Genomic DNA, 16466 nt, shown 5'->3' with positions numbered 1-16466 from the left:
GGGGGGGCAGGGCAGAGGCCGGCCCAGACACGGGGCTGCCTGGTCCTGCCGCGACCCCACTGCCCCAGCTGCTTTGCTAAGTCTGAGGGTCCCCTGGGCTGACGCCGGCCAGGCACCCCCACCCCAGCTGAGCCAGCACAGCTGGGAGACCGGAGGGAAGCTGTCCCAGGTGCCCCTCGGCTCAGTTCCTCTGTGCCATGGCCAGGCACCTGGCACCTGCGGCCGCCGAGGTCACAGGCTGCACGGACGCACCCCCCACCCCGGGAAACGAGTGAAACGGCCGCGATGGAGGGCCCAGGCCAGCCCAGGGAGGGTGGGCGCCCGCCCAGGCTGCAGGGAGGGGGCGAGGGCAGAGGTGGGGGGCGAGCAGAGGCTTGGGGGGAGAGCAGAGGTGGGGGAGAGCAGAGGTGGGGGGAGAGCAGAGGTGGGGGACAAGGGCAGAGGTGGGGGGAGAGGTAGGGGTGAGGGCAGAGGTGGGGCGAGGACAGAGGCGTGGGGGGAGGGCAGAGGCACGGCGGGGAGCAGAGGTGGGGGGAGAGCAGAGGTGGGGGGAGAGCAGAGGCACAGGGGGAGAGCAGAGGTGGAGGGAGAGCAGAGGTGGGGGGAGAGCAGAGGTGCGGGGGGAGAGCGAGGCGTGGGGAGAGCAGAGGCACAGGGGGAGAGCAGAGGTGGGGGAGATCAGAGGTGGGGGGAGAGCAGAGGCGCGGGGGGAGAGCGAGGCGCGGGGAGAGCAGAGGTGGGGGAGAGCGAGGCGCGGGGTGAGAGCAGAGGCGTGGGGGTGAGAGCAGAGGTGGGGGGAGAGCAGAGGTGGGGGAGAGCAGAGGCACCAGGGGAGAGCGAGGACGAGAGCAGAGGCGCAGGGGGAGAGCAAGGCACGGGGGGGGGGGGGAGAGCGAGGCGCAGGGAGAGCAGAGGCGTGGGGGGAGAGCAGAGGTGGGGGAGAGCAGAGGTGGGGGGAGAGCAGAGGTGCGGGGGGAGAGTGAGGCGCGGGGAGAGCAGAGGTGGGGGAGAGCGAGGCGCGGGGTGAGAGCAGAGGCGTGGGGGTGAGAGCAGAGGTGGGGGGAGAGCAGAGGTGGGGGAGAGCAGAGGCACCAGGGGAGAGCGAGGACGAGAGCAGAGGCGCAGGGGGAGAGCAAGGCGCGGGGGGGGGAGAGCGAGGCGCGGGGAGAGCAGAGGCGCGGGGGGGGGGGAGAGCAGAGGCGCGGGGGGGTGGGGGGGAGAGCGAGGCGCGGCTCCGGCTCTGTCAGTGCTTTATTGAGGACGCAGGGCCCCTGGGTGAGCGAGGGGCGGACTCAGCCCGAGGGGCCGCTTTTGCTCTTCGGGGACCAGATCCTGGACAGGCGGAACTTGGACTTCTTCCTCTGCAGGCCTGGGGGGCGGCAGGCGGTGAGGCCGGGCCTGGCGCCCCGCGCTCCCAGCCCCCCGGCCTGGGCCCCCGCCCCGGCTCACCCAGCCCCTGGATGAGGTCCTGCAGCACCTGGTCCTCCTCCTGCTCCCTGCGGGGAGATGGGTGTGAGGGGGCGGGGCGTGAGCACACAGGGCAGCTCCCCCCCCCCCCCCCGCCGCCCGCCCCGGCCCCGCCCACCTGAGCCGGTCCTGGTCCAGGAGGTCGATGATGTCACTGCGGTCATTCACGGTGCTCAGGTACTGGCTGAGCAGCTCCTGCTCCCGCTGCCGGTCACCCAGGGACTTCAGCCCCTCTGCAGAGGCAGCGGGCAGGGGGCTGTCAGTGGGGGGCATGGGGAGGGGTCCCTGTCCCACCGCCCGGGACAGGGTCCTGGGACATGCATGGGCAGAACGCCTGTGACCACCGTGCTGGGACCCTCCCCTCCCCTCCCCCACCACGTGGCCCTGGGTACCACAGTCCAGGGTCCCACTCCAGGGAAGGACACGTGGGGGCTGCAGGGACCAGGCCACCCCAGGCACTCGGCATCCCGGCCGCTGCCTGGTGGACTCCCCCTGCCCTCAGCCCCGGACCCAGAGCAGCTGGGGCAGGACCGAGGCCAGGCCAGGGAGCAGCCACCAGGCCGCCACTGGCCCACCGGGCCTGGCTCCCGGGGAGACCGCCTGGGTGGGCCGTGGGGGACGCACCGGGCTTGGCCATCAGCCGGCGCAGCTGGTCCTCGATGTCCAGCTGCTGCTCCTCCAGGCGCTGCTCCTTGGACCTGCGGGGCGGGGCGGGCGGGCGGGTGGGCGGGAGGCCTGGCCTGGCTGCCCGGCTGGCCCGGCTGGCCCGCCCGCCGCCCCCCGCCCGCCCGCCCGCCGCCCGCCGCCTGCCCGCCCGCCGCCCGCCGCCCGCCCGCCGCCCTCACTTGTACATCAGCTCTGACTCCAGCCTCAGCAGCAGCTGCTTCTCGTGGATGAGCTGGAACCAGTCCACCATGAGGCCGTCCTCCGTGTCATCTGTGGACGGGAGCCAGGCGTGCTGAGGGCGCCCGGAGCCGCGGGCCGGCGGGGGAGTGGGGGGCGGCCACTCACCGCCCTCGGCCGCCCGCAGCCGCTTCTCCAGCTCCACGCCCCTGAGCTCCAGCGCGTCCAGCTGCCGCTCGATGTCCAGCTGCTGGCGCTGGATCTCCTCCTCGGGCACGTAGTCGGGGTGCAGCTGGGGTCACACAGGGGTGAGGAGCGCCCAGCACCGGGCCCCCACGCCCCCCACGCCCGCCCGGCCACTCACCCGCACGGGGGACGTCACAGAGGGGGCAGCGACGGTGGCTGGGCCCACGGACCTCCCTGGGGTAGAGAACGGGCAGAGTGGGCTCCTGGGCCCAGGGCGGCCTGGACGTGGCCAGAGGGGTCTGACACCTCCGGTGTCCCCTGCCCCAGCCCCATGGCGACCAGTGGAGCACCACAGAGGGACCCCGCCCCCACCTCGCCCCGGTCGGCAGCTCCAGGCACCCCAGCCCACGAGCAAGCCTTGTCCAGTCCTCCACCCGGCCCAGGAGGAAGGGCCTGTGTCATCAAGGCTTCCCCCACCCGACTCTGGCCCCCAGTGAGCTCTTATGCACCCTGCAGAGCCCCGGGCACCCCGCCCACCCCCAGGGACCTGCCCTGCTTCTCCTTCCTGCTCGAAGCCGGGGCTCCCTGCCCCGAGGGCTCGGGCTGCAGCCAGTCCGCAGAGACATCGAGGCTGGCGGGCACGGCCAGTTTCCTCCGCTGGGGCACGGAAGGGGATGCGGCTGCCGGCGCGGGCCGGGGAGGGGCTGGGGAGGGGACAGAGCCACCGTCAGCACCTCCCCCGCCACAGGCCTCCTGGGCTCCAGCACTCCTGAGCCCCTGGCCACCTTCTGCCCAGCACGGCCGCGTCCACCGGCCCAGTCCAGAGGGCCAGGGACCTGTGAGGTCACGCAGGAAGTGCACGGAGACGCACGCGGGTCAGAAGCAACCGTGAGTGCCGGGAGCAAGCATGCACTGTGCTGCACGCACACGCACACGTCACACACATGTGCAGGGTGCGCAGGCAGGCACACACACCCCTCCAGGGCTGCACCCTGCCCTGAGGGGAGGCGGGGCCCTGGGTGCCCACGCCCAGTACCTAGGAGGCGGGGCCCAGGGCCGGCGGGGCTTGGTGTCTGGTCCGGCCGCACAGGGGTCAGCGTGATCCGGACGTCCCCCCTCGGAGCCGCCCGAGACCTTCCTGGGGACGTCACCTGCCCGCGGCTGCGGCTGCTCCAGAGCCCTGGACAGGGGCAGGAGGTCAGCCCCACACCCGGGACCCTGCTGGGCCCACAGGTGTGCTGACCCCGGGCCGCGGGCCAGCCGCCTCCAGGGAGGGCATGGGCTCAGGCGCACCCCCTCCCCAGCCCAGGCCCCGGTCACCAGCCTCAATTAGGCACCTGCTGCATGTGCCAGGCGCCCCTCAGAGCCCCCCGCCCCGCCCTCACCTCCGGGCCGGGCTCCTCCGAGCGTCCACCGGCTTGAGGTGGGCCCTCCACCCCGCAGGCCCGTCCTGGGCTTCCTGGGGGCTGGCGCCTGGGCCTGTGTGAGGACCAGGACTCGGTCACGGGGGGCGGGGGGGAGGCGGCCCCTCCCCCGACCCACCTGCAGCTCCCACCCCCGTCCCAGAAGCCCCCACAGCACCCAGGCACGCGGGCAGGGCGTGAGCAGGTGGGCACGGGGCGAGGGGGGACGCCGAGGGGGTCAGCTGCAGAAGCGGGAGGCAGCCTGGACACCGAGCAGACCCCGGGCAGGCGGGGGTGACCCCTGCACCCAGGCCCACCCGCCCCTTACCCTGTGCTGTCAGGGGCTCGGGCCTCGTCCCTGTGGGCACAGCCGCGTGGCCCCTGCCCGCCCGGGGCGAGGGGGATGCTGTCGAGGTGTGGCCCGTGCTCACAGGGGCCGGCGGCTCTGTCCTCGTCGCTGGGCGGGGGGCCTGGGACGGAGGCTTGGCCGGGGGGCTGCGTCCCGTGTTGGGATGGGGATTCGGGGCAGAGCAGGTGGCTGGGGAGGGCCTGTGGGCGGAGGCGCAGGCGTCAGGCCCCGGCCCTCCCCCTACACCCCGGGCAGAAGCCCCCTGCCCACGCCGCCCGGTTCCCAGTGAGGGGCGAGGGTCGGCCTCGGCACAGGCGCGGGTGTCGGATCTCACCAAATCCCGGGTCAGCGGAGACTGCAGTGCCCCAGCCAGGGCCAGGGCGGACATCGCCACGGGCGGCCCTGCCCTGGGTGCCCAGCTCCGTCCCAGGGGACTCAGGGCTCAGGGCCCCACAGCTCCGTGGGCAGAAGTGAGGCTGGGCAGGCGGGGCCCAAGCAGGTGCTGTGTCCCTGTCCCCTCTGCTTCCCCTGGTCCTGGGCCCAGCGCTGACCAGTGGGGATTCCAGCGCTGACCAGCTGGGACCTCCACAGCCAGACCCCCCCAGAACACCCTGTCCCCAGTCCCTGTCCCCAGAACACCCTGTCCCCAGTCCCTGTCCCCAGAATACCCTGTCCCCCGTCCCTGTCCCCAGTCCCTGTCCCCAGAACACCCTGTCCCCAGTCCCTGTCCCCAGTCCCTGTCCCCAGAACACCCTGTCCCCAGTCCCTGTCCCCCAGTCCCTGTCCCCAGAACACCCTGTCCCCCGTCCCTGTCCCCAGTCCCTGTCCCCAGAACACCCTGTCCCCAGTCCCTGTCCCCCAGTCCCTGTCCCCAGAACACCCTGTCCCCCGTCCCTATCCCCCAGTCCCTGTCCCCAGAACACCCTGTCCCCAGTCCCTGTCCCCAGTCCCTGTCCCCCAGTCCCTGTCCCCAGTCCCTGTCCCCAGAACACCCTGTCCCCCGTCCCTGTCCCCAGTCCCTGTCCCCCAGTCCCTGTCCCCCGTCCCTGTCCCCAGAACACCCTGTCCCCCGTCCCTGTCCCCAGAACACCTTGTCCCCAGTCCCTGTCCCCAGTCCCTGTCCCCCAGTCCCTGTCCCCAGTCCCTGTCCCCCAGTCCCTGCCCCCCAGAACACCCTGTCCCCAGTCCCTGTCCCCAGTCCCTGTCCCCAGTCCCAAGTCCCTGTCCCCAGAACACCCTGTCCCCAGTCCCTGTCCCCAGTCCCCAGTCCCTGTCCCCAGAACACCCTGTCCCCAGTCCCTGCCCCCCAGAACACCCTGTCCCCCAGTCCCTGTCCCCAGTCCCTGTCCCCAGTCCCTGTCCCCCAGTCCCTGTCCCCAGTCCCTGCCCCCCAGTCCCTGTCCCCAGTCCCCAGTCCCTGTCCTCCAGAACACCCTGTCCTCCAGAACACCCTGTCCCCAGTCCAAGTCCCTGTCCCCAGTCCCAAGTCCCTGTCCCCAGTCCCTGTCCCCAGAACACCCTGTCTCCAGTCCCTGTCTCCAGAACACCCTGTCCCCCAGTCCCTGTCCCCAGTCCCTGTCCCCCAGTTCCTGTCCACAGTCCCTGTCCCCCAGTCCCTGCCCCCCAGAACACCCTGTCCACAGTCCCTGCCCCCAGTCCCTGTCTCCAGAACACCCTGTCCCCAGTCCCTGTCCCCAGTCCCTGCCCCCAGAACACCCTGTCCCCAGTCCCCAGTCCCTGCCCCCCAGTCCCTGTCCCTAGTCCCCAGTCCCTGTCCTCCAGAACACCCTGTCCCCAGTCCCAAGTCCCTGTCCCCAGAACACCCTGTCCCCAGTCCCTGTCCCCAGAACACCCTGTCCCCAGTCCCTGTCCCCAGAACACCCTGTCCCCAGTCCCAAGTCCCTATCCCCAGAACACCCTGTCCCCAGAACACCCTGTCCCCAGAACACCCTGTCCCCAGTCCCTGTCTCCAGAACACCCTGTCCCCAGTCCCTGTCCCCCAGTCCCTGTCCACAGTCCCTGTCCCCAGTCTCTGTCCCCACTCTGCCGCCTCCATGGCACCAGTGGCTGATGGGTGGCGGCTACGGATGGAGCCGGGACACCCCAACCCCCAACAAGGGGCAGCAGGCAGCACGGCCGGCCTGGACTGGGGTCTCCTTCCCTCTGGGCCGCTGGAGGCAGAGGGAGGGGTCTGTGGTGGAGCCTGGAGCCCCCAGCAGCCGTGGGGGGGCCGCACACTCACCCGCTGGACACCGCCTCCCCTGGCTCCTCCGGCCCCTCCAGACGGGCCGACCGCGGCCCACCCACGACCCCCGCTACCTCCTCCCCAAGTGGGCCCCGGGGGCAGGTGCGGGCGGGGGCTTCTCGGCCGGGCGCCTCCCCAGCCCTGGCCCCCGGGGCAGCGTCCGGCGCCCACCTGGCGGGTGCGTGTGTGTCAGCCGACAGCCCGGGCAGGGCTTTCCTGAGGAGGCTCAGCGCTTGCTCCCTGCTGCTGTCCCGGGAAGCGGCAGCGGGGCCGGGGGCTGCCGGCGGCCCCAAGAACTTCTCCCGCGCCTGCTGGGTCCTGGAGGCCTGCAGGGGCGGGGCGGGGGGCCCTGCCGTGCCTGCGGGCTCCGAGCCGGGGCTGGGCCTGAGCTTGGGCGGCACAGCAGCCTCTCGGGGTGCTGGTGGTGTGACCGGGCGCGGGTCCGGAGTGCCGGGGGACAGGGCAGGGCGGGAGGCCACCGCCGCCGTGCCCCAGCCGGTCGGGGAGCTGTTGGTCACGCGGACGCCGGCACCGGCGGTGGCCACCGGACTCCACACGTGGACGCGGGATGAGGTGGTAGTTGGAGGCCCAGAGGAAGACCCCACCGCCCCCAGCCCGTTTGCCTCCTGGGCCTTCCTCGGGGTGCTGAGGGACCCCGAGCCCAAGGGGGCAGCCCCCTGCTGTCTGGGGGCCACACCCCGCAGCGGGGAACCGGAAGAGCTGGCTCCGGGGTGGTGGCTGGCGGAGGGGGGCACGCCCGGCTCTCCGGTGCTGGGGCGTGGCGGCTTGGACCTGCGGGGAGAACGCCGGGCTGGCGGCCACTCGTCCACTCACTCACCCCTCCCCGGGCACGAGCCCACGGACACCGGGGTCTACCCTGCGGCCGGCGACTCATGCCACAAACGCCTCCTCTCGGGGGTCTCTGCCCAGAAGGCGCCCATGCGTGTCGGCAAAGGGGCATATGCGCCGGCACGTAGGACGCACGCCCACTCACTCACAGTCCCCCAAGCCCCACGGCAGAGCTGCCGCTGCTCGCCTGCAGGAGCCCGGAGCCCGGGAGGGGCTGCCGGGGCAGAGGCGGGCCTGGGAGGGGCTGCGGGGCAGAGGCGGGCCTACCTGAAGCAGCTGCGGTGGTACAGCTTCCCGTCAGCCAGCAGCCGCTGCACCAGGTGCACGTGGGTGCCGCAGATCGCACAGGTACTGCTGACCAGGCCGCCCACCGACGCCGGGCCCTGGGGGCGCCAGGAGCCGCTGAAGCCGCCCGCATGCCCGGCTCCCCCGCGGCCAGCGCCCGGCCTCCTGACAGCCCGGAGCCCGGACGCCGACGCCAAGGCCGGGGTCGCCAGCCTGGCCCTGGAGCGGGAGTGGGGGCCCCACTACAGTGGACCACAGGGCACCTCGCGCCCACTCCCCGAAGGCCAAAGTAGCAGCCCAGGGCCAGCAGGGGGCGCACACTCACAAGTTATCACTGGGTCTCCGCGGGTGCCCCAGCGCCCACGGCGGAGCCGGCCTGGGAGCCACAGGCCAGCACTGCCCACCCCACCTCGGCTGGGAGCCGGGGAGGGTCCACGCCCTGTCCCACCCGCAGGGTCAGCCTGGGCCTCGGTGCACCTGTGCGTTAGCCCCGGGCAGGCTCTTGGCCACAGGCAGCGGGGGCCTTGTCCTGACCCCGGGAAGCCCCCCAGGGGCCCCGTGGCACTCACAGCCTTTGGGGGTGGGCCCTCGGCGGCCCCCATCCTTCCTGGGTTCTCTGGGGCCTGTGGGGGTGGGGGCGGGGGCCGGCTGGGGCGGCGCCTTCTTCTCCGTGGGCTCCTCGGCCGAGTTCCCCGGGGGCCGCTTCACACCAGCGACACCCCCGACTGGAAACCGGGGTCAGGAGGTCGGCAGCCTGCACCCGGCTCCCGCAGGGGTCCCCGTGTGGGGAGGGCAGGGAGGACGCCCTGGCCTGGGCGGGGGCGGGGTGGGGCAGTCGGGGCTGCCCTGCGCCCACACCGATTCCGGAGATTTCTGGGGCCAGAGGAGGAAAGTGGGGTGGGGGCCGCCGGGGCCTGCCCTCCCCTGCCCAGCACGGCCAGGCCCACAGGCCCAAGGCCAGGAGCGGAAAGGGTGGCGATGCGTGGCCGGGACACTGGGTCCGAGTCCGGGCACCCCGCCCTGAGGGGGGACCAGGCCCTGACAGGGCCCCGGGACCCCTCCCCCCACTTCACGTGTCAGCCATGCTGGGCACCAGACCAGCTGGAGGCTTGCGTGGGCGCCAGAGGTCCAGGGGCCAGCAGCAGGGGCGGGGCTGTGGTCCCCAGTGGCTCAGCAGGGGCGGGGCTATGGTCCCCAGTGGCTCAGCAGGGGTGGGGCTATGACCCTCAGCGGCTTGGTATGGTTCAGCATGGGCGGGGCTGGTGGCTCGGTGTGGGCGGGGCTGTGGTCCCCAGTGGCTCAGGGGGGCGGGGCTGTGGGCCTCACTGGCTCTGTGTGGGCGGGGCCCCAGGGCAGGGCTGGGGGCGTCACTCACTGGGGGAGCGGCCGTGGAAGTAGTTGTAGTACTGGGAGACGTAGGTCAGGATGCTCAGCCGGTCGGGAACCTTCAGGGCCACCATGTCCTCGGCGTCCAGCAAGGCGGGGATGCCCAACTTCTCCTCGGCCACGCTGAAGGCCTGGGGGGCGGGCAGAGTCCGGGGGGGCAGGCTGCAGCCCCTCCTCCTCGGGCAGGCACCAGCTCACCCGGGAGGGGGCCCGAGGCCAGAGACAGCCCAGACAGGGGCGGCTCGAGGTCCGGCCTTGGCTTGCCCACCTGCAGTGGACGCACAGTCCCGCCAGGCCTGGGCGGGTTCTTGGGGCCACAGCCCTGGCCCTGGGGTCCTGCCCCACCTGGGCCCTGAGCAGGGTGGACACCTGCCGGGCGGCTCAGCCCTCCCTGGGGGCAAGAGGGGACACGGAGGCGGCTGGGCCCCGGGAGCCCAAGCCAGGGGCGGGGGACACCTGACGCTGAGCCCCTACTCTACACGGGCACGAGGCTCCTCCCACCCCCCCACCCACTGGCCCCCTCCAGCGCAGCTCCCAGGGGCTCCCTGTCCTTGCCCCCCACCTCTGAGGTCCCCACTGTCCCTGACTGGGCTGCTCACAGGGACCCGGGTCACAGAGGCCGCCATGGCCCTGCTCTCAGTGCAAGGCCGGGGCGGGGGTCCCCTCCGGGTGGGGGTCCCCTCCCCGCCCCCACCTCTGCTCAAAGCCCCCCCTTGCAGCCTCCTTCCCCCGCCCCGGGGACTCCCACTCATCTGCCCCCTTGGGGGGGCCCTGCCTGTGGTCACTGCGGTTCTGTCCCCCTCCCAGCCACCCCCCATCACCCGAGAGTCCAGAAAATTCCCCCACGTAAAAGGTCACGCCCTGGCCGCCTCTGCTGGCCGCAGCCCATCTCTCATCCCTCTCACAGCAAAACTCCCAGAACAGCTCACTCGCCGCCCCGGCCGGGCAGGCTCCCCAAGCCACTGCCTCGCCCCACACTGACCCAGGCCCCCACAGGCCCGCCCCACCTCATCCCGTCGGGGCCCCCAGGACCGGCCCTCCCACGGCCACACAGGGAGCGGCCCCAGCAGGTCCTGGCCAGCTGCAGCCGGGCCACCCCAGAACCACGCGGTGTCCATTTCCCCATGCTGGCCGCAGCGCCCTGCGTGCCCCGCAGCACCCCTAACTCCAGCTCCAATTCTAACCGGCCGGGCAGGTCTGACCCCCAGGGACGCCAGGCCTGGAGCAGGGGACGGACGGGCGAGCCTTTCAGGTTATTCTGCGGTGGGCGGGATTCGGACCTGGGCCCCCACCTCCCACAGCCTTGCTCAGCCTTGGGCAGAGTGGGCTGAGCCCCTGCAGGCCATGGGGGGGCAGCTACCTCCTGCCCCTCATTCCCCCACCAAGGACAGAGCGGGCCTGGGCGGCAAGACCGGAGGCCACTTCTAGGACATGGAGGTTCCCAGCTGGGAGCCCCCGGGACAGAGACTGGGAGTGGGGCACAGGTGCCGGGCGGGGTGGGGGAGGGGCAGGTGGGCTGGGGTGGGGGCAGGCGGGGGGCAGTGGGCTGGGGGCAGAGGGCTGGAGTGGGTGCCAGCAAGGGGCAGAGGGCTGGGGTGGGAGCAGGTGGGGAGCAGGCTGGGGTGGGCTGGGCTGGGTGGGGGGAGGTGGGGGGCAGAGGGCTGGGGTGGGGGAAGGTGGGGGGGCAGAGGGCTGGGGTGGGGGCAGGCGGGGGGCCAGTGGGCTGGAGTGGGGGCGGACGGGGGGCAGTGGGCTGGGTTGGGTGGGGGCAGAGGGCTGGGGTGGGCTGGGCTGGGGTACTCTGGGGTGGGTGGGGGGGCAGAGGCCTGGGGTGGGCTGGGGTGGGCTGGGCTGGGTGGGGGCAGTGGGCTGGGGTGGGCTGGGTGGGAGCAGTGGGCTGGGGTGGGGGAAGGTGGGGGGGCAGAGGGCTGGGGTGGGGGAAGGTGGGGGGCAGAGGGCTGGGGTGGGGGAAGGTGGGGGGGCAGAGGGCTGGGGTGGGCTGGGCTGGGTGGGGCAGAGGGCTGGGGTGGGGGAAGGTGGGGGGGCAGAGGGCTGGGGTGGGCTGGGCTGGGTGGGGCAGAGGGCTGGGGTGGGGGAAGGTGGGGGCAGAGGGCTGGGGTGGGCTGGGCTGGGTGGGGCAGAGGGCTGGGGTGGGGGAAGGTGGGGGGGCAGAGGGCTGGGGTGGGGGAAGGTGGGGGGGCAGAGGGCTGGGGTGGGCTGGGCTGGGTGGGGCAGAGGGCTGGGGTGGGGGAAGGTGGGGGGGCAGAGGGCTGGGGTGGGCTGGGCTGGGTGGGGCAGAGGGCTGGGGTGGGGGAAGGTGGGGGCAGAGGGCTGGGGTGGGCTGGGCTGGGTGGGGCAGAGGGCTAGGGTGGGGGAAGGTGGGGGGGCAGAGGGCTGGGGTGGGGGAAGGTGGGGGGGCAGAGGGCTGGGGTGGGCTGGGCTGGGTGGGGCAGTGGGCTGGGGTGGGGGAAGGTGGGGGGGCAGAGGGCTGGGGTGGGCTGGGCTGGGTGGGGCAGAGGGCTGGGGTGGGGGAAGGTGGGGGGCAGAGGGCTGGGCTGGGCTGGGCTGGGTGGGGCAGAGGGCTGGGGTGGGGGAAGGTGGGGGGCAGAGGGCTGGGGTGGGGGAAGGTGGGGGGCAGAGGGCTGGGGTGGGCTGGGCTGGGTGGGGGCTCACCAGTTTGTTGTTCTCATAAACGTTTTCCTTCTTGAGAGTGCTGAAGTCTCTGGAAGACAGAGCGCTCATGTCCACAGCCGCCCGGGCCCAATCGGGGAGGCAGGCGAGGGTGCAGGGGTCAGGAGGGGCCCAGGCCCTGCCCAGCACCCCGGGGCCACCAGACGCCCAAGCAGGGGGGCGGGCGAGGGTGCAGGGGTCAGCAGGGGCCCAGGCCCTGCCCAGCACCCCGGGGCCCAAGCAGGGGGGCAGGCGAGGGTGCAGGGGTCAGCAGGGGCCCAGGCCCTGCCCAGTGCCCAGGAGAGGCCCAAGCAGAGGTGACAGAAGGCAGGCGGGGGCGGGGGCAAAACGGGGCCAGGGTGGCCGGGACCCCCGGGGCGGGGTGGAACACACGGCTCAGGCCGCCTGTCACTGCCCGCCCCTCGGCTCCCTCACGGTCCTGCCCTCCTGGGCAGTGGGCACAGCCACGTGCCTGCTCAGGGAGGCCGCCGCAGGCCACGGCGCTGGGGTCCAGGCGCCAGGGACAGACCCTCAGGGCCTCAGAGGGTCCCAGGAGGCTTGCCCGGCCGAGGCTCCAGGCGACTGGACAGCAGGGCCGGCCCAGGGCACAGCCCCCACCCCCCAGCGCCTGGTCCCCGTGCATCCCCCGTACACACACTCCAACACAGACCCCCGCACGGGGAGGCGCTAAGCAGACACAGCCGGGGCCACCCAGCAGCTCTGGGGGCAGCGGTGACAGCCCGGATGCCCACATCCCTGGTCCGGCCCTGGCTCCCCTCGGATCCGGCTTCCTGCTGGTGTGCGGGGGGCGGGGGCAGCAGTGACCCCGTGGGAGACCCGGATGGAGCTCCAGGCTCCCGGGTTCAGCCTGGCCCGGCCCTGGCAGTTGGGGCCTCCGGGGAGTGGATGGACGATGTCTCTCCCTCCCTCTCAAGTTTCCCACCTGAGGGGACGCCCGTGGCCTGTGGGAGGACCGGGGAGCTGGCCGCGTGGCCGCTGGGCGATACCAGCCCCGCAGGCGCCAGGGGAGCAGACCGTTCTGGGGGCAGCTCCCCGACATGGAGACCACCGGGCACACAGGCCTTCTGTGCAGGGAGGGGGACGCCCGGCGGCAGCCCCCACCCCGGACTCAGAGCAGAGGAGGCGGGGACCAGGCCCCGGGGTCACCACGGCTGCCCAGGGCTGGACCAGACACAGAGGCCCCCCCCCAGGACTTGGCACAGTGGAAGCGGCGACTCACGGGGTCTGAGACTCCTCCACCGGTCACCGGAGTGACCCCGCCCCCCGGCCCCAGCTCTGGGGGCTCTGGGGATGCACGCCCCTCCCCCTCCCAGACTCCCCGAGGGTTGACCTCATGCTGCTTGTTTTCTGGAACAATCTGCAGCCCTGGGGGGTGGGGAGGGAAAGTCCCTGGCACCTCCAGCATCTGGAGCTAATCCCAGCCGCCGGGGGCGGGGGCGGGGGGGGGCCGATGGAGCTGGAGGGGCCGGAGAGAGGGCTGATGGAGCTGGGGGGGCGGGGGGGGGCGGATGGAGCTGGGGGGCCGGAGAGAGGGCTGATGGAGCTGGGGGGGCGGGGGGGGCGGATGGAGCTGGGGGGCCGGAGAGAGGGCTGATGGAGCTGGGGGGCGGAGAGCTGATGGAGCCGAGGGCTGGGGCATCTGAGTAGACGGACACGGGGAAGGGGACGAGGCCGCTGCGGGGTGACACGGGGACACCGGGATGGGCAGGGCCGAGCCCCAGCTCAGGAGGGGCTGGGCAGAGCGGGCCTGGGCCGAGGGCCGAGCCAGGGTTGGTCCTGGGCCGCCCACGTAGGTGGGCTGCGCCCCCGCCTGCCTCCCTCCGGGCAGCTCCGGCCGGCCTGGCAGGGAACAGAAGGCTTCTGTCCCCAGGCAGCTTCCTGCTGACCACAGGCCCTGGGCCACGGAGCCCAGCCCAGTCTGCTCTGACCCCGGGAGGGAGGGGGCTCTGCCTCTGGGGCTTCTGGGTGGGGCACCCCGTCCAGGCCTCTCCCATGCCCCTGAAGTCTGGGGAGCCACTGCCCCAGGCCCTGTCTCTCCGGCACCCCAGGGCAGGCCAGCCTCCCACGTGACTGCAAAGGCCTGGAGTGTCCACCCCAGGGAAGGGCTGCCCACTGGCTCCCCATGGGAGCCGCCCGGCACCGGCTCCGGGCCGCTGTGACGTCACGGAGGAAGCAGCCCCCGCGGGCAGGCACCCGGAGGCCTCCCTGCAGGACCCCCAGCTCTGAGAGGCACAGGCGGGCTGACCCCAGCCACAGCTAAGCAGGGGCGCAGGCCTCGGGGACCCCAGGTCTCTGCCCCTCCGGCCGCTGGCCTGGTGCCCGAGGCCTGCTCCTCACAGCTGCTCCCCGCCGGAGGCCGGGGAACGCCCTCGGCCCGCGGCAGGAAGCACTTCCTGGTGGCCACAGGTCAGGAAGTCCAGGTGCCAGCTGCCTGGCGTCCCAAGAGCAGGGGTGCTCGGCCTGGGTCTGCCGGGGCGGGGGGGCCTCACCCCTGTGCCCATCCCTCAGAGTTCCTCCCCGGTCACCACCTCCCCAGAGGCCCGGCTGCTGGCGGGGGCAGTGGCACCCAGGCGCCCGGGCTGCTGTGGGGACCAAGTGCCACCAGCCAGCGTGGGCCACAGTGCACGCGGGGGAACAGGTCCCAGCAAGCCCAGACGCGGAGCGGAATCTGGCTGTGTGCCGCGCAGCTCCGCAGGCTGAGCCCGCACCGGGCAGGGCCCTCTCGCCTCCCCCAGCTCCGGGCCCCAGTGGTGCCTCCTCCCCTGACTGCACGCAGGCACCCACGGAACTCCTGCGACCCCCGGCTGACCCCCGGCTGGCCAGCTCCGAGGAGGATGAGGCGTGTCCATCCGCTGAGGCCAATGAGACAGACAGCCCCACCCCCGGGGGCCGAGCTCCATGAGGGGGGAGAGAGAGAGAGAGGGAGGGAGGGAGGGAGAGGGAGGGAGAGGGGGAGGGAGAGGGAGGGAGAGAGAAAGAGATGGAGAGAAGGAGAGAGAGGGAGGGAAGGAGAGAGACAGAGAGAGAGAGAGAGGTTTTCCATCCGCTGGTTCACTCCCCAGATGGCCGCAACGGCCAGAGCTGAGCCAGGAGCTTCCTCCAGGTCTCCCACGCGGGTGCAGGGGCCCAAGGACTTGGGCCATCTCCTACTGCTTTCCCAGGCCACAGCAGAGAGCTGGATCAGAAGAGGAGCAGCCGGGACTAGAACGGGTGCCCACAGAGGATGCTGGCACGGCACACGTGGCTTCACCCGGCGTGCCACGGCACCAGCCCCGAGCCACCGCCGCCTGAAACACTTTGAGCTCTGATTGGCTTAGCTGTGCCCCGAAAGCTGCGCCCCACATTTGGGAGCCAAGGAGACCTGGCACGGTGGCCAGCGCTGGGGACGGGAAGCGCACGGACCCCCTGGGTGCACGCTCAGGCGTGTGCGCCCGTGATCGGCTGTGGGCACGCGCACCAGGCCCTGGACCCGCACAGGAGGCTGCTGGCCCTGTGCCCTGCTTCCCAGGAGCTGCCACACCCGGGACGCCCCACAGCCACAAGCGCCCCAGTGTCTTCTGCTCCCAAGGGCGAGGGGCAGAGGTCACCCGGAGGCCCCAGGTGGCCCCACAGGCCCCCGGCACAACCTCGGGCCGCAGCACGGCTCTGCCTCCTGGCCGGTGCCGCCTGGGCCTCAGTTTCCCCGTCTGCTTCCAGGGTGGATGCCCGTCTCCAGGAGGGGCCGCGGGCCCCAGCCCAGGGCATCCAGCTCTGTCCCAACTCACCCCAAGAACGTTCGTGGAGTGGGCTCAGGGCCCACTCTCCACAGCTCCCGGGATAGGGACACCACCGCTTCCACGCAGGGGCCCCCGCTCGGCCGCCGCCCCTCCCTCACAGCGCCCCTGCGCTCCCCGGGCGCCGGCTCGGAGAGGGGCGGGACCCGGCCCCGGCCCCGGCCCCCGGCCCCCGGCCTCACTCCCCGACCCCGGCCCCGGCCCCCGCCCCCCGGCCTCACCCCCCGACCCCGGCCCCCGCCCCCCGGCCTCACCCCCCGACCCCGGCCCCGGCCCCCCGGCCTCACCCCCCCGACCCCGGCCCCGGCCCCCCGGCCTCACCCCCCCGACCCCGGCCCCGGCCCCCGGCCTCACCCCCCGGCCCTGGCCCCGGCCCCCAGCCCCCGGCCCCGGCCCCCCGGCCCCAGGGCCGCACGCACTCACAGCAGGTCCGGCCGGTGGCGGTGCAGGATGGCGCAGAAGGCCAGGCCGTCGCGGAACGACGTGGTCATGTTGGTGACACACACATCCCGGTAGCCCTCGCACTGCTGCCGGCACCATTGCTGCAGCGCGTGCAGCGCGGCCATGAGGGCGGCGGCGGCCCGAGACGCTCGCACGGGCGCACGGACGCACGGGCCGGCCGGCGGCTGATCTCCAGCCGAGCCGGCGGACGACGGGGAAGCGGCCGCCGCCCCCGGCGCGCTCCGGCCCGCAGGCCACACCCCCAGACCACGCCCCCACGCCTCGGCACAGGCTCCAGCCCCGCCAGACCACGCCCCGCGCGCAGCCGGGCCCCGCCCCAACACGGTTCCCGCCCTGGAAAGGCCACGCCCCCACAATGCCCGGACCCTAGCGGGCCACGCCCCCTCGAGGCTCCGACCCGGGGAGGCCACGCCCCCGCTCGCTGAGCCGCGCCCCCCGCCCGCGTCCCGGGACAGGGCCGAGGCGTGGCCGCCCGGCGGCGCCGCCCGCCCGCTCCCTGCCAGGCCCGGGCTCGGTCTCGCACCACC

General features: G+C 73.5%; 1 protein-coding gene across 1 annotated transcript; it reads right to left on the bottom strand.

Moving 5' to 3' along the window:
• Positions 1-1238: 1238 nt before the first annotated feature.
• MICALL2 (MICAL like 2) lies at positions 1239-16076 on the bottom strand. The gene is given in 19 exon segments (XM_062179886.1): positions 1239-1369; positions 1450-1496; positions 1586-1700; positions 2092-2165; positions 2313-2403; positions 2479-2602; positions 2675-2726; positions 3044-3077; positions 3079-3200; positions 3533-3676; positions 3882-3975; positions 4228-4448; positions 6665-7285; positions 7610-7725; positions 8197-8220; positions 8222-8352; positions 9003-9144; positions 11687-11735; positions 15901-16076. Coding segments are annotated over 19 exon segments (2421 nt in total). The 5' UTR covers positions 16044-16076; the 3' UTR covers positions 1239-1292.
• Positions 16077-16466: the final 390 nt, after the last annotated feature.

Source organism: Lepus europaeus, chromosome 21 (genome assembly GCF_033115175.1).
Source record: "Lepus europaeus isolate LE1 chromosome 21, mLepTim1.pri, whole genome shotgun sequence".
NCBI classification, from domain to species: domain Eukaryota; kingdom Metazoa; phylum Chordata; class Mammalia; order Lagomorpha; family Leporidae; genus Lepus; species Lepus europaeus.
This window is presented reverse-complemented; position numbering and strand designations above follow the sequence as displayed.